Genomic DNA, 10,859 nt, shown 5'->3' on the forward strand with positions numbered 1-10,859 from the left:
AAATTACCGGATCAGATAACTGTAATATTGGCAAAGAAGCACTGAACAATACTGCAGTGTAGACTGTTGGCAGCAACTTACTTGAACTGTTTCCTGGTCATCCTTTTTACCTTGCCTATAATACTTTAATAATTCTTCAGCTTCTCTTTGAATTTCTGCCTTGAGTTTTTAAACAGAGGAAGAGATTGGGGTGGAAGGTCTTTAACCTGGTACAGAGAGAGGAGACTTAACACAGTGTGGTTGTCTATAAAGCTTCTAGTTTCAGCTGTAGCATTTTAAAGTGATTCAGATAACATGAGTCACTGTAACAAGCACAGGCCGGATCTCTCTAGCTGAAAGAAGTGCCATAAGAATATGCTATAGACTTTACTGCCTTGTCCTGGATTCTATTCTGGAGAACTGATGACATTTGGGACTCAACCATATGTCTGGCTGAGTGTGCAGCACATTCAGATCTGGTGGGTATTTGGTGATGCAGCACATCCAGATCTGGTGGGTATTTGGTGATGCAGCACATCCAGATCTGGTGGGTATTTGGTGACGCATGGCTGCGCCCGGCTGTTCTCCAAACCCTGGGTGCTGAGGCCTTTGAAGTCGGATTTACGTAACACAAAACCTTGGCTGCTTATTTGCAGCTGGGCTGAGAGAGGCCTAAAGGAGCATCTTCAGAACACTGTTTTTAAAAGGTGGCAGTCGCCACTAATGATGATTTAACACACAAAACCAAGCGACCCGTAAGTGCGGTCACCACAGAGGCAGCAGCTGCTGAGCGCAGGGAAATGTGACATAGCACAGATACCCCGTGTGACAGCTGGGAGATTCCTCCAGCCCCGGGGAGACTGGAGAACAAGGGATACCCCAAAGTAACGCTAAAAAGAGCTGGAAAGGTGTTCTCCTGCTTTGCAATCTACAAGGTACCTTGGGATTTTCGTTTCGGTTTGCCCCCCTGCATAGCTGTAGCCTTTTTGCTATTTAGAACGTGCTGCTTGCAGTTCTTCTGCCACACGCAGAATAAATGTCTTAGCAGTGATTTAAGCAGCCAAATCGATCTCTGCCCACAGTCAACACACGTAATAATGTCAGAGCCTCTCACAGTCTCCAAGGACTCAGCTTCTGTCTGAAATTTGTTGTCATCCTGCTTTGTGCTCGAGGGACAGACCTAAATCCCTTGTGTTTAGTGGGTGGGAAAAAGCCTGCTGTGAACAATTTCCAAGAAACGAGATGGGGCCAGAGTTTGATGGAGTCCTACTGCCTCAGAGTAAAAAATTCTAGAGCCATAACTCCTTCAGAGTAACACAACACTGTGGTATTACCATCTCCACCTTCAGCTGAACTCACATTGTAGATACAACAGATGTACTTCAGTAGAACTGTTACCATGCTATCTACTTGATAGGACACAATTTTTCTCAAAAAAGGTCTTGTATGAGCAAGAATGTATAACAAAAAACAAATTGGTAGATCAAGTTTCCTTTAAAGAACAAGGGACCTTTTCCTTCCCCATCTTTCTCTAGCTTTTCCAAAAGGAAGATTTAAAGGGTAGTACAGACCAAGTAGATGCTGTGCAAGCTGTGTTCTGTGGTCCTTCGGATGCGCTGCAACTCCATAGTCGTCTGCTGCTTCAGAAGTGGTTCTGTAACACAGCTCCTCTCTGAAAAAAACAGAACCTCCAACTTCCCCCCTTTTAAAAACTGAGCCAAACGCATTATCAGAGCCACTTGTCCCAAGTAAGAAGCCAACCAGGATCTCCACAGTTAAGCCGAGTGCTCAGGAAAAGCCCTCTTGGTTCCTGCAGCAGGAATCTCACAGCAGAATCAACCCAATGCTTTGTTTCTAGGTAGTGCCCTACACTATTGTTGAAAACATGTCCAAAGATTGCAGCAGGTTGTTTCTTGTCTTCTGGTGACGAGCCACCTCTACTGCTCTGGGGTTTTGCTGGGATCAGTGAGATCTGTTTATGCTGGTGGGGGTGCAAAGCAAGGATCGCAACCCAGGCAGAACATCTGAAAGCACCAGAGGATGAACAGAGGGAAGGGAATGTGGCAGCGTCTTGTGCTGTAATTACCTTTTTTTTCAAGGGGTAGGTCTGGAAGCACCAGACCTGATGAAAATGGACTCTGCTTCCTAGCAGACTTGAACAAATTACTCGCGGTTGCTTAGACCACATCCAGACTGAAGCAACCTAAGACCCGCTGAGAACCACCTCTGCGAACGGCGTTCTCTTGGCTCCACAAAATAAAAGCATAAGCAGACAGAAAGCAAAGCTCTCATGGCACTGCCCTGTTACTTGATTCAGCTCTAATACACAAGCCAAACAGCTACGTTATAGTCCAGAGCACTGTCATCTTGGTTCAGGATTGGATTTCTCCCAAGTGCTGCGTGAATGTCTCAAGTACAGCAGGGGGAAGGGTGGAAAGGTCCTGCTAAGAGCAGTTCTGGCTGGGCCAACTATTAGTTTGCATCAGCGGGTGGCTTTTATGTGAGTAACAATTGTTTTGTACACAAAGGCAGCTCCTCACTCTTGCCAAACTCCAGCTCTACCCAGAGGTCTTGGGGGTTGAAGCACTGAGAGCCAAGGCACAGAGGAAAGCGTCAGCATTTAACACTGAGGGATAAGAATCAGCAGGGAACGTTTCACATTTCCAGCTGTCCTGTTGCTGAAGCTCCTTTCTTTCTCCACATCCACCTTCAGCTTTCTATTCAGGTTTGTTTTACTCTGAGCAAGACAGTCTTAACCTTTAGATACATCTTTTCTTGTGTCACCGAAGCACTGATTTCCATCACCTTTAACCGGCTTTTTGCTCGAATGCCTAGTGAAGTCAGTGGGCATCCTCCCCGAGATTTCAACAAACTCCTGACTAGGTTTGTAGCAGCAAATTTGCACATGGGGCCATGCATTAATCGGAAACATTTTGGTGTTCAGAGCAAGAAGTACAGTAAAGGGAAACAGCCTGTGGTATAAGGAAGCCTTGCAGCACTGCGCCATTGAGCTTTTGTCCTGGTGCCAGTCAGGGACCCAAGGAGCTGAACTCTGTTTTCTCCTGAATTGCAGCCCTGTCATGATTTACGGCCTTGCATTTTACATTAGCACACTGAGTCTTAAAATACTCGAAAATAAAATCAGCATGTTAGAGGCCTGGAACATTTCATCTTCTTGGTTGGTCTGCATCCTGTGTTTTCCTGATCATTGCATTAATTTGCAAAATAATACTTTTGTGTTATCAGAGTAAGAGTTCCTTTACCATCTGAATAAGCATAAGGCACAGGGAAATGGCTTGTGCTGGCACTGGAGTTGTGCCATTATGTTAATCCTCCTCTTTAATTGCTACTTCTAACAATTGTATTTTCCTGTATTTACACCACAACTCCTAAATAAACTTAGGCGTGCTGGACCAGAATGACTAGCCAGAATAGGTTTTATCTAGGGAAGTTAGTCCTTGTAGCTGGCTGAGAAGATTTCTCAGCAGGCAGCGTGTTTCTAGCTGGGTGACTTATGAGCTGTGCTATTTCTTATTACCTTGGATTTGTTTTTCCAGGCGGCAGACTCTTGGCTGTGGAGCTGACATCCAGCAACACCAAGCCCGTGGTGCAGGAATTCCAGAGTGAGTGCTCCGGGGCCCGCTGGCTGCCCAAACAATTGAGAAAAATTTTGCTTATTGCTCATGGTATCTGGTTTCTTGGGGTAGGCAGGACTAACGAGAGCTCGAGATTCAGAAAAGCACTTAAGAATATGTCTGTGTCTTTCCCTGTTTAGCAAAGCACTTGATTGAAATGGTTTATTGAAGCCCCCTGCAAGCCATTGGTGTCTGCTTAAGTGCTTTTTTGAACTGGATCCCAAAAGGAGGAAAGGCGGTCGCCTTGCAATTAATAAACTGAAAAGGGGTTGGGGAAATTTGTATTTTATCCTGGCCCTGCTACAGACGTGCAAGGCGATGCCGGGTAAAGCCACCTCTCAACCCTGCTGCGCTGCTGCCTTCTGTAGAGGAGGTGGAGGTGACAACGCCTGCTTCCAAAGGGAGTGGGTTTGCTGAATTTATCCCCAGGCATCACGGTCCTCAGTACATTACCAGACACCACCCAGGGAGATTCTGCATCCCTGACTCACTTTGTGGGCTCTGATTAGCAGCAAGACAGTGCTGTGGACTCACCGTGTCAGAAGGTCTTGTTTGCCCTAAGTCAGAGCCTGTAGAGAACAGTGTGTTCACTTCTCTCCATAGTTGATATCTTTTCGGCTATTATTTTTGCTGGCCAAAATCCATCTTCCCCAATAGCTCCCTGGGACCCAGCAGTGTTTCTGTTTGCGAGGCAGATGAAAGGGAAGGCTTGGCTTTGTGGGCAGCATCTCCTAATAAAACACTGCGCAAGGCTGCTTAAAGCGGAGCAAAAATACAGCTGCTTCCTGTTAATCTGTGTTTCTTTTATTTCTCCTGCTAGGTGTTGAGCTGTCCTGCATCATTAAATCCACCGTAACGCCAGATCCCAGAATCGAGTGGAAGAAAATCCGAGATGGTGAAACCTCCTACGTATTTTTCGACAATAAAATGCAGGGTATGAAGATCCATTGTTCTTAGCCTTGACGGTGAAACTCAGACACAGGACTGCCTGTAGGGCTTGATTCCATCTGGAATTACTCCAACACTTTAGGTGGGACCAACAGCCACATGCAAATGAATCTTCCAAAGGAGACGAGGCCTGAAGCTCCCTTGGAAGTGCAATTTTGCCACAGTTCTTGACATTTGCAGTGGTGCTTTCCAGTTCACCCTCCTACATGGTTAGCAGCGTTGGTTTATTTGTGGTCACTGGTGAAAGGAAGGCTCTTAACTTTCACACATCCTTTTAGGTGGTTCTCTTGACTCCAGAAAGAGTCCAAGATCAACCACTTAATTCAGACAACTAAAATTAGCCTGTGTGACTACTGTTCATTTTTTTCCCCTCTCTTTCTTCTGTATCAGGAGACTTCGCGACTCGTGCAGAAATTCTGAGCCGGACGTCGCTGGTGATTAAAAACACCACCCGGATGGACACTGCCACGTACCGCTGCGAAGTGGCAGCGCCTTCTGATACTAAAACCATAGATGAGATTAATATCCAGCTCACAGTCCAAGGTATTACTTTAAACCCAGATAAATACATCTCCAAGTGCTGTGCATCTCCAGAGCTGAAACAGCGGCACCCAACAGACTCTGCGAGTTTTTTAAAACCAGCTGGGAATTGCAGGTTTTGATACCTTTGTAGCACAGCCACGTTAGAAATTATGTCAGAAATGATTTAGTTCTGCTCAGCAGCGCCATTCACATGGTTTGTGTCTTTCCCACAGTGAAGCCTATGACTCCTAGATGCACCGTGCCTAAAGCTGTACCCGTGGGCAAGACGGCCTCTCTGCACTGCCACGAGAACGAAGGTTACCCCAAGTCCACTTACAGCTGGTACCGCAACAGCGAACCTTTATCACCAGACGCAAAATCAAACGCCAAATTCCAGAATTCCTCCTACACCTTGAACCCCACCACTGGCACTCTGGTAATGCCCATACAGATGTAATCCACACTTGTTTCGCTGGACAGGTTATTTTTAAGGTCACTTGTAAGAAAATAAGCCATTGCATGGCTTTCAAGGAAGGTGTAATTTGAAGGTTAGGTGTTCTAGGGTCTGGGTGACTTGGGAAAGGGAAGGAAGATGTTTCAGAGCCCACCGTGAAGCCTGGGCAAGGGAGGGTTGTTGTACCTTCTGTGTCCGACGTCGTGCTCCTCTTCTTTCCTCTTCACCAGGTTTTCCATGCGGTGCACAAAGGCGACACAGGCCGGTACTCCTGCATAGCAACCAACGATGCTGGCTTTGCCAAGTGTGAGGAGCAGGAGATGGAAGTCTGTGAGTGGATCTACCTACTTGATTAATATGGCACCATAAATACATTGGCATCACCATCGGGGAAGAAGGGGAACATCCTACAGCATTAAGTCTTTCCTCCTTTCTCATAACCAGAAGCACGGGAAGATAAAAAAAAATCTAAAAATTAAGGGAAATGTTAAAACACTGTTCAGATTCATGAACAGTTTTATTCTTGGAATCAGGGCCTTACTAGTTCCCTATGAATTATTGGCGTTTGCTTAAAATATTTGAAAAATGTCATTTCGGTGCATGTAAAGCTAGAATATTGGTAGTACCTTAAAGAAATACGGCTTCTCTCTTCGCCAGATGACCTCAATATCGGTGGGATAATTGGTGGAGTCCTGGTGGTGCTGGCGGTTTTGGTGCTCATCACGCTCGGTATCTGCTGCGCCTACAGAAGGGGTTACTTTGCAAACAGCAAAGAGAGCGGGGAGAGGTAAGATGGGGTTCAAAGGGTTCTTATACAAGTCCCTGTGCTCACAGCTGGCGTGATGCGCCAGAAATTGGTGCCTAAAATATATTTCAGTGCCTCATACTTTGCACGGGAAGAGGGGACCAACACAATTAAATGCCTGCAGGTGTTCGTCCAATAGGTCGTGTGCTGTTGGCATAATGAGATCTACGATTTACTGAACAGAGCTCACTGCACGATTAGTTTAAAGCACCAGGACACCCATAGGAAATGTATGCAGAAGAGTAGGCTCTCTGCAGGAAATCTCACTAGTTGTGAGAACCTAAATTTGGGATTAAAAACAACCATTTTAGCATGCACATTAAAATGTTAAAAACAACAGTATTAGCATGAGAAACAAGCCTTGATGTCCTTACAGAATCTGTAGAAGAGCTAATATATGTAAAATCAAGATTCTCACTACATAGATTTGTTCCATGTTAAATGTTGCTTTTCAGAACTTCTTTTTTTTTTTTTTCCTTTGGTTTGGTTCGTTTTTCAGAAAAAGCTCCAAATATCCTATTTAAATGCAGCTGAGGGTTGGCATACACTGCACTTGACAGTCGTATATACATTCTGAATTCCTCTGGGACTGCAAACATGGGATTGCTTCCTTAGAATTAAGGAAAATGCTGAAGGCATCTGGCAGTGAAGGTATAAAATGAAGTTTATAATTGCCCCAGGAAACAATGCAGGAGACACAGAGAAAGGTAGTGAGCAGGGACCAGAGCAGGGCAGCCCAGAAGAGAATCAGTTAATCTCTTTGCAGAGTTAGTCTTGCAGAAACATACGGCAATTTTTTTACCCTGTGCTGAAGGGGAATTTAGAAAAGAATCCCAGTCATGCTGAATGACGGAATAAGCGCAGATCTGTCATTTGAACAATGAGCTCAGTTTCTCGCTGCTTTCTGTTCATTCGGCTGCTCTTCCTCATTTTCATATTTTTCGGCAACCCCCCTCCAAAATCCTGCTGCCTCCTTGTCCCAGAAATCACACCTTTTCCTTTATTGCAGCTACAAGACTCCAGCAAAACCTGATGGCGTTAACTATATCCGGACAGATGATGAGGTAACAAATGATTTGCATTTAACATCTCTCTGTTTCGGAGAGGAGGAGGGTGGGCAGAGGACTACCAGCTTTTTTAGGGCCTACAGACTTGCTCAGAGTGGGCACCACTCAGAAGCAAAGATGTAGAACAGAGAGAGAACAGAAGGGCGAGGGCTGAGTCATTTCCTTAGAAATGATGAACAGTTTAAGTTGCCTTCAGTGACTGATGCCAAGAGCTATCAAAAGCAGCTCTGCTCTGCCTCGGTTATCTTACGGCTTGACCCCCTTAGGATGAGTTTCATTGGATTAAGTGGGCAGGCCATGATGCTTTTGTAAGAGAATTTGCATTTTGGGATTTGAATAGATCACTAAGCTTGAGATCAGAAAAAGCCTCTCCCTATTAGCATAGATACTAAAGAGAGGCTGAGCAAGTGCTACACTAGAAGTTATACAGGTTGGATCTACCTTTCACGAGCAGCAGGAACAAAGAGGTGCCTGGAAAGCTGCTCGATCCTTCCTACATCCAGAACTGTTCTGTTGCAGGGTGACTTCAGGCACAAGTCTTCGTTTGTCATCTAAGACGCCGAAAGAATATTGCAAACCAGCAAAAGCAAGTGTGAAAATACCTCCTCCAGGAACTCAAAGCAAGAGCAAAAGATGAATTAAGTGCGCTTGGAAGAGTTTGGAACACACAAGAACTTGATAGCTAGCTATCTGTATATCTTTTTTTTCTTTGCCAAAGTTTAAAGTAACTCCTCACTGCCCAACTTGCATCTCCCCTGCCTCCGGAGATACCAACAGGATCCTGTCCTTGGACTGAGGAAGCGTTTTAATACTTCCCAAGAGACTGGGCTGTGGAAGTTTGTGGAATTGCCTTCTATTTGTGCTGCAGGGACACAGCCACAATGTGCAAACCAACCAGGGGAACAGCGTTCGGTAAATGTGTAGTAGCCATTACTAGTACAAATTACTAGTAGACAAAAAAGGTGCTGATATAGCAATAGACGGACTTTTAAAAAAAGAGTAAGGTTTATCTGTGCAAGGGGAGTCTTCCCCTTCCTTGTTGCCCAGGCCTGGCTGGTGACTTTTTACACATCTGTGATTGTCTTGTGCTTTTGACTCTGACTGCTCAGGTGCGGAACGGGGTATCTGAACAGCCTACAGCGACAGGTACCGATACAGTCGATGCAACTAACGTTCTCAGCCCCTTCGTAAACTCTCGTTGCTCCATTAACACGAACCATGGGCAGCAGCAGGCCGGAAGGATCGCTTCTGCTCGCTGCTTTAGAGAAAACTCGTTGCACGCAGGTAACCCCTCCTTCTAATCTGTGCAAAGCAGGATTGCCTCTTGCGTCTTTTGGTGTTTTAAAGAGGCTTAGAGTGGAGGCAGAGAACTTAGTGCTGAGACATCCCTTTCAGGAAAATTAAAGCCAAATACTTTCATAGGCTGAGATTGCCATAAAAGGTACTGAGCTTTTTTACCTTCTCCATTTATTTTGTAAAATCCCGCATTCTAAATTTTTTGCAAAGATATATTTTGATTACTTCAGAAAAGGTAACATTTCTATTTAAAGTGTAAATACGTGATGCCAGCGGTGTTTAAGTAATGTAGCTATTTTTTTACTTCTTAAGCTACAGAGAGGAGCTCAAATGTTGCTCTAGTGTGGCACTGTCAGAGCATATCAGCATTATTGCAAAGTGTAACAAAAAGCTGCAGGTGGAACAGCATCTCTTTCCTCTTAAGCTAGCTTCAGCAATATCCTTGTCACAAGAAGTCTTACCAGACACAGAACAGAGTCACTCAGGGATAGTTTTTGTAAATTTATGGCAGGAGCTATCAACTTTTTTATATATAAAACTTACTTTTCTTGCCAGTGACCAACACTTCGTCTTTGTTGTTGCAAGAAATAGCCAGGGATGGCTTTTGGATTCAGTTCCAACAAGGTGACAGAGTGACTTCAATGTTTGCTACCCCTCTGCAAGTTCCCTAAAGCACTAACACGGTGTGATAGCTACGGCAATTTACAGGTTAAAACCGCATAGCCAAGGCAACTGTTTCTGGAGCTGGGAAAGCAAAAGCTCAACACAAAAGCACTTTTGTAGTGTCAGTTGCAACTTTCCTCTAGATGGTAAAAGAAGAAAGAAATCTAAGTTCTTTTGGCTTTAGAGAGAATAATTGGAAACACGTGTTTCCCAGAAACATACATGTCGATAGTGTTGAACAGCATTGGGTAATATAAGGCTGCAAGATGTGGATGCAACACTAGAACTGTGCTGTGGTTTAAGAGTTTTTTAAAATGTAGCATAATTTTGTGTTCTTGTATTTCCAATATGAATTGAGTTGTCTTAACTTTTCCTGTATACAGTATTTTGGATACTTGACGATTTGGACTGTCAGTGTTATTTTTTAGTGCCCTGCATTAATCTGCTTTGTTTCCCAGGGGCCTCGCTGGACATGCCATTGCTGCATTTGTTTTGCCTAAACAAAGTGTTACCACTTCTCCTTTTGCTAATGAAAGTAAAAATAAGGATGGGGCAGCAATAACCGTATGTTCTCTGTGTAACCTGGACATGAGCGCTGCTGTTTTGTGGCTACATGATGGTTACCTTCTTAAGACGTGCTCTTCAACCAAGGCAGTGCTGTTTGCTGGCTGCACGGCTGCCCCGATCGCTGTGACAGTTGTGAGCGTAACATTCCTTTGCACCTTCTGTACATCCACTGCTTCCTTTTCTATGCTGCTTTTAGGATACCTGTAATAAGGGAGAGAAAGAAAAGGGTTGGATCAGGGTAGCTCTGGGCCCCATGGGAGCACGATCTACAGTCTCACCATGCTCCAAAGGCAGCCTTGGTGTGAAAAGCTAAGAATCAAGACTCATTTTTCAGTTCTAAAATGTGACAGTGGCATTTCTAACGAGAGAAGGGGAGATTGATGCCCCTGATACAGCTCATGACATCTGATTGATGGAATTCATTGTATCGTTGTGAATAATATTCAGGTTTGTACTAATGTATTATGTTTAACTTTGCCAAGAATGTTTTACATAAATATCAAGCTATAAAGCATTCTTGTAGGGTTTTTTGGTTGGTTTTGGGTTTTAAACAGCCGTGTTATTGGAGCCTTCTGTTTTCAATTCAGTGAAATACGGGAAAGCCTCTTCTGTCAGAGCTCTCATTTACTACTATTGGGCTGAAGGTTACAGAAAGTCCAAGCTATGTTGCTGCTGATCAGTTTATTCTTGGACACTTGTCTATCTCTGGTTCTTCTCTAGAGTAAAGACAGGTCAGTGCTCACAGGGCTCATCTCAGTGCTGCACGAGGACAGAACAACAACTAGAAGAGCACAAATTAGGAAATACACTATTGCAATCTACCATTCAGAGTGGTTAAACAATAATCGAAGGCAGGAGAGAAGGTACAAAATAAATGGATGTGGCCATAAACCACCACTGCTTAAGCCATTGCACATGTCCCC

The 10,859-nt window shown here is 44.4% G+C and overlaps 1 protein-coding gene across 1 annotated transcript in view; it reads left to right on the top strand.

The window, feature by feature from the left end:
* JAM3 (junctional adhesion molecule 3) overlaps positions 1–10,450 on the top strand; it is a 28,694-nt gene extending 18,244 nt beyond the window's left edge. Inside the window, exons 2-9 of the mRNA XM_065040521.1 lie at positions 3,537–3,602; positions 4,435–4,548; positions 4,953–5,105; positions 5,318–5,520; positions 5,769–5,868; positions 6,196–6,325; positions 7,353–7,407; positions 7,930–10,450. Coding sequence (XP_064896593.1) covers positions 3,537–3,602; positions 4,435–4,548; positions 4,953–5,105; positions 5,318–5,520; positions 5,769–5,868; positions 6,196–6,325; positions 7,353–7,407; positions 7,930–7,965 — 857 coding nt within the window. The 3' untranslated portion in view covers positions 7,966–10,450. The remainder of the gene's footprint in view (positions 1–3,536; positions 3,603–4,434; positions 4,549–4,952; positions 5,106–5,317; positions 5,521–5,768; positions 5,869–6,195; positions 6,326–7,352; positions 7,408–7,929) is intronic.
* The last annotated feature ends 409 nt before the right edge of the window (positions 10,451–10,859 follow it).

This window comes from Columba livia, chromosome 24 (genome assembly GCF_036013475.1).
Source record: "Columba livia isolate bColLiv1 breed racing homer chromosome 24, bColLiv1.pat.W.v2, whole genome shotgun sequence".
NCBI classification, from domain to species: domain Eukaryota; kingdom Metazoa; phylum Chordata; class Aves; order Columbiformes; family Columbidae; genus Columba; species Columba livia.